The sequence below is a fragment of the Salvelinus fontinalis genome, chromosome 30, assembly GCF_029448725.1.
Source record: "Salvelinus fontinalis isolate EN_2023a chromosome 30, ASM2944872v1, whole genome shotgun sequence".
Lineage (NCBI taxonomy): Eukaryota > Metazoa > Chordata > Actinopteri > Salmoniformes > Salmonidae > Salvelinus > Salvelinus fontinalis.
This window is the reverse complement of record NC_074694.1, coordinates 27726767-27739445: the sequence shown is the minus strand read 5'-3', so window position 1 is coordinate 27739445 and position 12679 is coordinate 27726767. Positions and strand designations below refer to the sequence as shown.

The following is a 12679-nucleotide window of genomic DNA, read 5'->3' as shown; positions in this document are numbered from 1 at the left end:
CCAAAACTATAGTTTGTTAACAAGACACTTGTGGAGTGGTTGAAAAACTCATTTTAATGACCCTAACCTAAGTGTATGTAAACTTCCTACTTCAATTGTATATACTTGAATGTACTACTATGACGATTACTACTATGATTTGACTTTTCATTAAGTTGAAAAAAAAGCTGACATTTTTTGTAACAAATCAAAACATGTAACAAATCAAATCAAAGTTTATTGGTCTTGTACAGGTGCAGCAAAAAGCTCCTATAGCGCAGTAATACAATCCCAATACTCAAATTATGCAGAAAGTCCACAACAAGACTGAAATGCATCCCCTATACAGTAAAGATGTGTCCAAAATGAAGTTGTGGAGTCTTTTTGATGGGTGGGGGGCAATACGGTACTGTAATACCGTAATATATGCCATTACGTAGCAGACACTTTTATCAAAAGTGACAACAGTGCCCACATTTTGGGATGTGACCGCAGTGGGAATCAAACCCACAACTCTGGTGGTGCTAGCGCTATGCTCTTTTGAACTGAGCCATGTACAAGACCTCTAGAGTACAATACTGTAAAATACAATACACAATTACTATACAGGTGGAAGATATATGAAACATGACCACTGTAAAAAAAAAATAAGACTTGGAAAGAGAGAAGACAAATACATTGAATTCAGTTTATAGGATAATGTTGATTGCATATAAGGCATACAGACAGTAATGGTAAATAGTTACAGTAAAATTCCAGTATGGAATAACAGTGACTTCAGACACCAATAGAAGAATGATATGTATGCTACAACAAAGCAACCAGTCATTGGTCAACTCTAAAGGGGTAGAACATTTCAATGTTCAATAATGCATTTCAATAATACATTGAAACTGAACCCCCTTGAAAATGTCCCTCTGGGAACAAATGCGCAAGTTCAACATCATAATGAAAATCAATCTACGATATTAAAGCAAAATAGATACAAATTATATCATACAAGCATACTATATTTAATTCTGTGTCATCCCATATCTTTCAGAGACAACCGTGTCTCATTCCTTCATATTAAAATCATACAGACAGGAAAGGTGCATTGAAAATATCATCAGAATATAATGTTTCATCTCAAAATAGAAAAGGAACATTTTTGTGAACATTTGTGTGCTTGTTTCAGCTGTTACCGTGTAGTAATAGGAGTAGTAGTAGTGACTAGTAAAATTATTATTATTTGCATGTAAAATTATTTTTTTGTTTGGGGTCTACTCTTTAAGGGTATGCACAAATTAAGGAATGTGGCTTTAAAAGGTAAAGACTATTAGCCAATTCATTTCTACCTTTATAACCTGTGAGCATTTCACGCTAATTTAAATAAGTATAATTAAATAGCAATAGTTGATCAATTATAAATAACATCAGAAAGTTGTCAGCACATTTTAATGTTCAACATTAGCTAGATTTCCATCAATTTGTCGAAAGAATTTCAAGCAAATATTTGAATATGCGCACCCAAAAAATATCCACATTTTACCTTTTGTTTGTTTACATCAAACTGGCTTCATGAAGATGAACAGCTGTTCGTAATGACGTAGTGCACATAAAAATCACTTTGTCGTATAATTTTTCATTTAACTAATAAAAAAAATAAGTACAGTCTGTTTCCATCTCATCTTTAAATCTGATTATGGTTAAAAGCAAGATCATATTTATTTGTCAATTGACAGCCAAGCCCCGATCAACATGTCACCAGCATAAAATTAGGACCCTCGACATTTTAAGGAGTATCAAGCTCATCATCACCATACACTTTCACCACCCTGTGAGGTTCATCATTACTAATTGAATCTGTAGACTAATAAACTGTGCTTTTCCAAGTCGTAGTGGGAGGACTACACAACATAGCATCACGTGACTGAAAGTTTACTGCCACATGAGGATTATTCTTCAACAAATGCGCATTAAAGCATTTCCACTGCATCTGGTGCATGATCTACACCATATATACAAAAGTATGTGGACACCCCTTCAAATTAGTGGATTTGGCTATTTCAGCCACACCCGTTGCTGACAGGTGTATAAATTCGAGCACACCGCCATGCAATCTCCATAGACAAACACTGGTAGTAGAATGGCCTTACTGAAGAGCTCAGTGACTTTCAATGTGGCACCGTCATAGAATGCCAACTTTCCAACAAGTCAGTTTGTCAAATTTCTGCCCTGCTAGAGCTGCCCTGGTCAACTGTAAGTGCTGTTATTGTGAAGTGGAAACGTCTAGGAGCAACAACGGCTCAGCCATGAAGTGGTAGGCAACACTAGCTCACAGAACGGAACTGCCAAGTATTGAAGCGCGTAAAAATCGTCTGTCCTCGGTTGGTTGCAACACTCACTACTGAGTTACAAACTGCCTCTAGAAGCAACGTCAGCACAATAACTGAAATGGGTTTCCATGGCCGAGCAGCCGCACACAAGCCTAAGATTACCATGCGCAATGCCAAGCGTCGGCTGGAGTGGTTTAAGGCTCGCCGCCATTGGACTATGGAGCAGTGGATACGCGTTCTCTGGAGTAATGAGTCACGATTCAACATCTGTCAGTCCGATGGACAAATCTGGGTTTGGTGGATGTCAGGAGAACACTTCCTGCCCCAATGCATAGTGCCAACTGTAAAGTTTGGTGGAGGAGGAATAATGGTCTGGGGCTGTTTTTAGTTCCAGTGAAGGGAAAACTTAACGCTACAGCATACAATGACATTCTAGGCGATTCTGTGCTTCCAATTGTTTGGCAACAGTTTTGGGAAGGCCCTTTCCTGTTTCAGCATGACATTACCCCTGTGCACAAAGCGAGGTCCATACAGAAATGGTTTGTCGAAATCGGTGTGGAAGAACTTGACTGGCCTGCACAGAGCCCTGACCTCAAATCCATCTAACACCTTTGGGATGAATTGGAACGCCGATGCTACCACATCTCGTGGAAAGCCTTCCCAGAAGAGTGGAGGCTGGTGAAGCGACAAAGGGGGGACCAAATCCATATTAATGACCATAATTTTGGAAGGAGATGTTCGACGAGCAGTTGTTCACATACTTTTGGTCATGTAGTGTATTTCACAGACAAAAACTTATCCCCCTGTCTTACGTATTTTGTTCTGTCGAGATTTAGAAAGTTTACTAACAATTATACCGTTTCCATCAGTCCTGTAGTGAGTTTTTTATTCAACAAGTACTTTACTCGCATAAAAATGGTTGCATGGACTCATGGTTAATGTAACATACAGAATAGGCATTTTTATGCAAATTTTACCCTAGTATTGCAAGCCATTCTCAAAGTATTGTGCTTCACGTAAAGTCGGCCAGGAGAGAATAGCGTAATCCTAACCCCAAAAACCCCACTCTCCACCACCCACGGCTCCCCACAACCCTAACCCCATCTCCCAGTTCCCCAACCACCGCTCCCAGCCTTTCTAGTGGGTCTGGACGGGGTCCTGCAGGGAGAACAGCCTCCCTCTGGAGGCTAAGGCAGCCTTGCGGGTCATGGTGGTACACCGGGTCAGGATCTCCTGGGCTCTGGGTCGCGGGGGCACCCTGGGTGCAGCGGTGGGCATCTTACAGGACCCAGTCTCAGACCTGGAGCTAGGGCTGGTTGACAGACTCTTATCTGGGATGCTGCGATTGCCACTCTCCCTTGGCTGGGGTGAAGACCTGGGGCTGTTTGGGGGGCTCTGGGGCTCCTCCTCACTGCAGCTGGAAGAAGACGTCCTGACATTCCGGCCTGATGAGCTGATGTCAGAGTCGGAGGACTTGGCCCAGCTGATGCTGCTCTTGCGGATTGCTGGATCCGGATTTGACTCAAGGTCTTCTCTCTCTCTTTGGGATGGAGGGACGGCCATGTCGGGACGGGTCTCAGACAGAAGCTCCAGAGAGCGGGTCTTCTGGAGAAGGGAGGCCCGGTACGGATCATCCCTGGGCTGGGTCGATGTGTGATGCTGCAGCCCTGTCTCCTCATACAGGGTGGGTGGGTAACAGTTGCCAGATTGGCTGTCTCTGCTGGATGCCAAGTTGAGAGTAGAGCTGTCCATGTGGGTTGCCAGATTGAGAGAGGAGCTGTGCAGCTTCCTCTGCAGGTTGTGGAGGCCAGCACGTGGGTTGTTGTAAGGCTGCAGGTACATGGAGGGAGAGTAGCCCGTTCTGCCATTATACCTGGAGGGGAAAAGAGTTGTGTCACTCAGCGTTCAAAGAGTTTGTTTTTGATTAGAGGACATCTTCTGGTCATGACACTCATGTCTTTGCTGAACAGAACGTTGAAGTGGCGCCGTTCGTCACCATCAATCGTCATTTGTCAAAGGAAACCACCAACAAGTGCTATGTTATCCCTACTCTCCTTACTGTTATTCGTTACCAAATACCTCTGTAAGAAAACCACAGGATTCCCTGATTTATGTCATTTTATTTCAGGTATTAACTTTTGGTGGCCATAATCACGTTTGGAGCGACAATGCATTCAACAGTTCCTCCCACACACCTGCTGCCACACTTTCTCCGATAAGACAATGAGAGGTTGTACATTGTTTGCATTGTCTTGTATTACAGACCCGACAATGAAACGCAGTGTTGGTTGCTTTGTCTGTGTAGCATTCTGAGAGGCAGACAGGCAGACAGATAGTCAAGTTACAAGTTGACATACCTGATCAGCCACCATCCGTCGTCTGATTTCCTCAGCACCTCGACCACAGAGCCAATAGGAACAGGCACCTCGTCATGCTTCGTAGTGGAGTAACTCCTCACAGCGCAGTAGAGAGTTCCTAAGGGACAAACCAGGAAGCAGGTTAAAACAACAGAGATTCCTTTCTACATAATCTACAGCAAGCCTTCAGGGCATTTATTGATATTGGATCTTGAGAAATCTCAAAACCATGACAGAAAGTGTCATGCAATCTTGTAATCTGGAATGCAATCTCAGTCTGTCGTTCTCCATGATTTATATACACTACATGACTGATAGGGGGCGCTGTGTTGGAGCCACTGTGCCTGCATATTTTGTAAACTATAGAAATGCATTTATTAATGTATACATTCGTTTTGCCACATGTATTCTATTACAGTCACCTTAATGCATACTTTTACATTATATTATGTGAGCTAAACATAAATATGTAAAATGAAAAATACATTCATTTATTTTTATTTTTATGTAATTGTTTTAGATTACAAATGTTACTGGCCCCACAACAACAAGAAATATATACTTAAATACAGGCAATCGTATAGAGCCTCACAGTGGAGTCATAATACCCATAAAACACAGCAGTCAAACAGGGAAATGGTTCCAATCTTTTTTCCACCATTCATTTTTCCCATAAGGGATTTTAGAAACATTTAGAATAAGGGCTGTGTTTTTGTGTAGGCTTACCCTGGAATGACATTTTGATAAGCATGTATATCTCTCTCGGACAAGGTGACTTTTATCAATATATTCGGCACTATTTATGCTCTTTTTCGAAAATGCTAATTATCATCAAAGTAGACATCATGCAAAACAACAAATCCCTGAAAGCTCCTGTATGTCATCTCTAGCTGACACCTTTGCTAACAGGTACATTTTCCATACGCACAAAAATATTATTTCACTCAAATTTTGTGCACAAATTTGTTTAGATCCTTGTTAGTGAGTATTTATCCTTTGCCAAGATAATCCATCCACCTGACGGGTGTGGCATATCAAAAAGCTTACTATACTGCATGATCATTACTAGGGTTGGGGAGTAACAACGGATTACATGTAAAACAAAAACAAAGCCCATGTTCCAGTCTGTATTGTAAACAGTAGATCCACTGTAGATTATTTCACATTGATATCAGAGTAGCTGAGGGTTAAGAACCCATCACACCTACTCTATACCAGCTCCAGCTCCACTCATTACTGTAAATCGCTCTGGATGAGAGCGTCTGCTAAATTACTAAAATGTAAATGTCAAATGTTGCTAGAGAATTTCATGGTAATTTCTCTACCATAAGCCACCTTCAACGTCATTTTAGAGAATTTGGCAGTACGTCTAACCGGCCTCATAACCGCAAACCATGTGTGTGTAATGCGTTGTGTGGGCGAGCGGTTTGCTGATGTCATCGTTGTGAACAGAGTGCCCCATGTTGGTGGTGGGGTTATGATATGGGCAGGCATAAGCTACGGACAACAAACACAATTTCATTTTAGCGATTGGCAATTTAAATACACAGAAATAGTGTGATGAGATCCTGAGGCCCATTTTGAGGCCCATTTTTTCTTAAGGTACTGTATCTGTGACCAACAGATGCATATCTGTATTCCCAGTCATGTGAAATCCATAGATTCGTGCCAAATGAATTTATTTCAATTTACTGATTTCCTCTTATGAACTGTAACTCAGTAAAATCTTTGAAATTATTGCATGTTGCGTTTATATTTTTGTTCAGTGTACTGTACATTTAGTTACCATTTGATAGTTAATCCAGAGATTCTTTCCTTTGCCTCGATTCGGCAGTCTCATCCAGATCATAATGGCATTTGTAGTTCTGTTTGATAGACACATTAGCAGCTAACTAGCATTTCATTTGGGGGGGGGGGGGGGGGGGGGGGTACAGGCGAATATATTGATAAAGATAAAGTCTTGTTGTCCTAGAGATATTTACACACAGTTATGAAAACGTCACACCAGGGTAAGCCTACACGAAACAACACTTATTTTAAGTGTTTCTAAAATCCCCTATGGGAAAAATGAATGGTGGAAAAATGATTGGAACCATTTCCCTATTTGACCACTAGGTTTTATGGGTATTATGACTCCTACTGTGGTACTCTGTGGAGGACTGCTCCTACTGGGGGGTGCCAATATGGCTGACCGGTGGCTTCAAAGCCTCTCAAGGGCCAATACACAGCATCAGCAATCCAGGGTTTATGTACATCACTGGTCATTATCTACTATGTTGGGATGAGGATTATTTATCACTCCAGTGTTTAAATGCTAAATTGTAATTACTTCGCCACTACGGCCTATTTATTGCCTTACCTCCTAATCTTACCTCATTTGCACACACTATATAGATTTTTTTTTTCTATTGTGTTATTGACTGTATGTTTGTTTATCCCATGTCTAACTCTGTGTTGTTGTTTGTGTCCCACTGCTTTGCTTTATCTTGGCCAGGTCGCAGTTGTAAATGAGAACTTGTTCTCAACTGGCCTACCAGGTTAAATAAAGGTTAAATAAAATGTTTAAAAATGGTATCTAGTTTAGGACATCCCCCTAGTGTTTGGCTGGCTGTGGAATTTTCTAACCACAAAACTGAATGTTTGTAATGGTGTAATGGTATAAGCTAACTGCAATCCATAGTAGGCTTAGTATATTAAACAAACTTTCACAACATTTACTGTGATTAAGTTTGGACTGTGGACAGGATATGTATCAATATAGATTCAAAAGTATCTTACCCCCCAAGGGAATTCCATCCAATCCATCTTCATCGTTCTCTGCCTCACACACCTCCAGGTAAGGAGCAGGGAACCAGGCCAACTGTTTATCCTCGTTCTCCACCAGCCACCATCCTGAATGAACACACATAAACAGACACAGTATATACGAGGATTTTTATTTAATTTTATTTTTATTTAACCTTTATTTAACTAGGCAAGCCATTTAAGAACAAATTCTTATTTATAATGACGGAGGATGCAAGTATCTATTCTCCCATAAATGTATCTTAATTACACTAGTCTTGATTTCCATGCTTCTCCACACAAAGCTTGAAAGTGGAGCCTATCCCAGGTTGACAGTGGAGGGAGAAATTAAATGTGGGCTAACCTATGTCAAAATTGTAAACTAAATCAAAGAGGACTCTAACCTGCTGGGTCTTTGATGAGCACATCCAGCCTCTCATCCAAGGCCACTTTAAAGGGCCTGTTCTTAGTGTCCTTGGTGTTGTAGGGCCCCACACAGCAGTAAGACTGGCTCACAAAAGGGTGTGTCACATTGCCCAGGCTCAGACGCTGCCCACTCATGTCCTCCAGCCCATCCTCCGATGGTAGGATCATGACGCTGTGGAGAGGAGACAAACAGACATTGTTAACGTTTTTACCTGCTGGCAGAGATGGGCAGTATTTTTGTTACATGTATTTGAAATATGTATTTCAATTACTTCTGAGTATTATGTCATTTGTATTACACTGTGCTGAACTACATTCCAATGTATTTTGTAACAAGATACTTTCGAGAGCTGTAATTTTTATTTTCAAAATACAAAATACTTTTCTATACATTTTTTGTTGTTGCAGTTCACAATTTTGTGCCCCCCTTTCACCCTGCATTAATATCAGAATTCGGATGGCACTATGGTGTGACGAGAGCGTCTGCTAAACTAAATATAAATGTATATGTAAAAATTAACAATTGCAAAGTATGCCGAGTAGTATTCTAATGAGCTTCGTCCCGGAACAAGGCTAATAATAATACCCAGTGTGCTTTGCAGTTCATTTCCCCATTTACATTTTGGTCATTTAGCAGACAATTATCCAGAGTGACTTACAGTCAGTGCATTCAACTGAGGTAGATAAACAACAACATATCACTGTCATAGCAACTAAAACGTTTCTGTAACCATTACTGAGAATGGTGTTGCTGTTCGGCAGGCAACTTGCAAATGTATTTCTGTATTTTAAGTATTTAAGTATTTTGTCATTTATTTTTATGCATCTTTATTCTATTTTGTAATTGTATTTAGTAATTTTTTTCCCATCTCTGTCTGCTGTGTGTTTCTTTAGACAGAGGAACAGAGGCAACCTTGCAAGTTGCAACTCTTTGAAAGTATTTTTCATGAGAAGGCCCGAGTGCTAGGTGCATAAAATGTTGTTGTCATTTAGTAAGCAGAGTAGACGGTCTCATTCAGTACGATTTTAATAATAAGTGTAGTGAAATAAGAAGGCTGAAAAATGACTTGCTAGGCTGAAACGCCCACATAAAAAGGAGGGATGTTTGTAAAGTGTGTACCTGTTTTTGGTGAAGTCTGCCTGCAGGTCGTGGTCTTTGGGCATGAAGAACTGGGTGACCTCTGAACTGCAGCTCACCACGGGGTCACACCTGAGCAGCTCGCTGCAGTAGTTTTCCAGTAAATTCATCCGACGCATTGACCAACTAGGATCCTTCACCTGGATCTTTCTCCTCATAGCTATGGCTGGGAAGAACAGAAGAGGAAAATGAAAAAGGTCAGCTACGCACTCATTATTTGCAGTGAAAGAAAGGAAAATGTCTTCCATATTTAGTGAAGAGAAAGAATGGAAAATGTTTTCTATATGTTTTAATTGAAGGGTTACACTTTTTCATTGAGGTAGGACTCTTCATTCAAAGACTCAATCATGGACACTCTTACGACGGTTGTGGCTGCTTTGAAAGATGTATTGTTGTCTCTACCTTCTTGCCCTTTGTGCTGTTGTCTGTGCCCAATAATGCTTGTACCATGTTTTGTGCTGCTACCATGTTGTTGTCATGTTGTGATGCTACCATGCTGTGTTGTCATGTGTTGCTGCCTTGCTATGTTGTTGTCTTAGGTCTCTCGTTATGTAGTGTTGTATTGTCTCTCTTTATATAGTGTAGTGTTGTCTCTCTTTATGTAGTGTTGTATTGTCTCTCTTTATGTAGTGTTGTCTCTCGTTATGTAGTGTTGTATTGTCTCTCTTTATGTAGTGTTGTATTGTCTCTCGTTATGTAGTGTTGTATTGTCTCTCTTTATGTAGTGTTGTCTCTCGTTATGTAGTGTTGTATTGTCTCTCTTTATGTAGTGTTGTGTTGTCTCTCTTTATGTAGTGTTGTGTTGTCTCTCTTTATGTAGTGTTGTATTGTCTCTCTTTATGTAGTGTTGTATTGTCTCTCTTTATGTAGTGTTGCATTGTCTCTCTTTATGTAGTGTTGTATTGTCTCTCTTTATGTAGTGTTGTATTGTCTCTCTTTATGTAGTGTTGTATTGTCTCTCTTTATGTAGTGTTGTATTGTCTCTCTTTATGTAGTGTTGTATTGTCTCTCTTTATGTAGTGTTGTGTTGTCTCTCTTTATGTAGTGTTGTGTTGTCTCTCTTTATGTAGTGTTGTATTGTCTCTCTTTATGTAGTGTTGTATTGTCTCTCTTTATGTAGTGTTGCATTGTCTCTCTTTATGTAGTGTTGTATTGTCTCTCTTTATGTAGTGTTGTATTGTCTCTCTTTATGTAGTGTTGTATTGTCTCTCTTTATGTAGTGTTGTATTGTCTCTCTTTATGTAGTGTTGTATTGTCTCTCTTTATGTAGTGTTGCATTGTCTCTCTTTATGTAGTGTTGTATTGTCTCTCTTTATGTAGTGTTGTATTGTCTCTCTTTATGTAGTGTTGTATTGTCTCTCTTTATGTAGTGTTGTCTCTCGTTATGTAGTGTTGTATTGTCTCTCTTTATGTAGTGTTGTATTGTCTCTCGTTATGTAGTGTTGTATTGTCTCTCTTTATGTAGTGTTGTCTCTCGTTATGTAGTGTTGTATTGTCTCTCTTTATGTAGTGTTGTGTTGTCTCTCTTTATGTAGTGTTGTGTTGTCTCTCTTTATGTAGTGTTGTATTGTCTCTCTTTATGTAGTGTTGTATTGTCTCTCTTTATGTAGTGTTGCATTGTCTCTCTTTATGTAGTGTTGTATTGTCTCTCTTTATGTAGTGTTGTATTGTCTCTCTTTATGTAGTGTTGTATTGTCTCTCTTTATGTAGTGTTGTATTGTCTCTCTTTATGTAGTGTTGTATTGTCTCTCTTTATGTAGTGTTGTGTTGTCTCTCTTTATGTAGTGTTGTGTTGTCTCTCTTTATGTAGTGTTGTATTGTCTCTCTTTATGTAGTGTTGTATTGTCTCTCTTTATGTAGTGTTGCATTGTCTCTCTTTATGTAGTGTTGTATTGTCTCTCTTTATGTAGTGTTGTATTGTCTCTCTTTATGTAGTGTTGTATTGTCTCTCTTTATGTAGTGTTGTATTGTCTCTCTTTATGTAGTGTTGTATTGTCTCTCTTTATGTAGTGTTGCATTGTCTCTCTTTATGTAGTGTTGTATTGTCTCTCTTTATGTAGTGTTGTATTGTCTCTCTTTATGTAGTGTTGTATTGTCTCTCTTTATGTAGTGTTGTATTGTCTCTCTTTATGTAGTGTTGTATTGTCTCTCTTTATGTAGTGTTGTATTGTCTCTCTTTATGTAGTGTTGTATTGTCTCTCTTTATGTAGTGTTGCATTGTCTCTCTTTATGTAGTGTTGTATTGTCTCTCTTTATGTAGTGTTGTATTGTCTCTCTTTATGTAGTGTTGCATTGTCTCTCTTTATGTAGTGTTGTGTTGTCTCTCTTTATGTAGAGTTGTGTTGTCTCTCTTTATGTAGTGTTGTATTGTCTCTCGTTATGTAGTGTTGTATTGTCTCTCGTTATGTAGTGTTGTATTGTCTCTCTTTATGTAGTGTTGTGTTGTCTCTCTTTATGTAGTGTTGTATTGTCTCTCGTTATGTAGTGTTGTATTGTCTCTCGTTATGTAGTGTTGTATTGTCTCTCTTTATGTAGTGTTGTATTGTCTCTCTTTATGTAGTGTCATGATGTGTGTTTTTCCTATATTTTTCTTTGATTTTATTTTTTATTCCAGCCCCGCAGGAGGCCTTTTGCCAGGCCTTCATTGTAAATAAGAATGTGTTCTTAACTCTTGCCTAGTTAAATAACGTTTATTTTTTATTTTTTAAATACAAATAAAATAGGAAGCAGAACAACATAAACCTGAGGAGGAGGTGAGATAGGAGAGTGATGAAGGAGAGTTGAAATTGCTTGGGGGTAGATTGTGAGGCACAGATGAGACTTTTGTGATGTTGATTTACCTCTGAATTTGGGAATCACTCTGTCTCTCTTGCGGAAAGGATTCTCAAGGGGAAACCTCTTCTTCAATTGCCTCTATTGAAATAAGAGGAGGGATAGTGGTTTTGAATGACAAATTGTCAACACATCCGCTGATAAAGATGAATCAATCCTTTTTTATTTTCTATATTGATGTACAGGTTAAGTTTTAAACTTACGTGAAACTCCTTAAAATCCAACAATGATCTGTAGACAATGACTTCACTCTCATCAGACCACAGCACAGAGGTCATAAACATCTGTAGAAATGTTTTAAATTACATTCATTTATAATTATGTAACAATTCAACGATTGCAGATATAAGGAAATATTTATAACTTTATATACACACAAATGGAATAACACACACAAACAACACACACATTACACTATTAATTTATATAGTGGTTTACCTTGATTTTAGATGCCTCTTTATGCATCACTCCAATAATCCGGACACTGATGGCATAGCGCATCTGGTCTCCCATGTCTGAAATTATTGACCTATTTTTTTCGTTGGTAATGGTCTCCTCTCCAGTCTCTTGTTTTACACTCTATCGGCTGCGTGAGTACAATTTATACTTTGGGAGAAGAGGCGGAGTCGGTTATCACACCAGCCGCCCGCCGGAGCGATCCAGGTTGCGCTGAGTTCGTTGGTTGTGCACGTGAATAAATATTTAAAACACGTGGCATATGCAACAAATTCCTCGTCTCGGTGGCGCTTTGTACCTGGCTGTGGGCGGTGGGCTGTAGGCTAAAGGGAATACATATTTGCATGCCTTGTCAAGAAGTGAATTGGACGGTTTCGATAGATTTTTTT

General features: G+C 39.4%; 1 protein-coding gene across 1 annotated transcript; it reads right to left on the bottom strand.

Moving 5' to 3' along the window:
* Positions 1-653: 653 nt before the first annotated feature.
* noxo1b (NADPH oxidase organizer 1b) lies at positions 654-12454 on the bottom strand. The gene is made up of 8 exons (XM_055890256.1): positions 12273-12454; positions 12038-12118; positions 11843-11915; positions 8985-9168; positions 7843-8036; positions 7433-7546; positions 4655-4772; positions 654-4170 (listed from the first exon to the last, which is right to left on the bottom strand). The coding sequence occupies exons 1-8, from the start codon at positions 12345-12347 to the stop codon at positions 3435-3437; spliced, it is 1575 nt and encodes a 524-aa protein (XP_055746231.1). The 5' UTR covers positions 12348-12454; the 3' UTR covers positions 654-3434.
* Between the last annotated feature and the right edge of the window lie 225 nt (positions 12455-12679).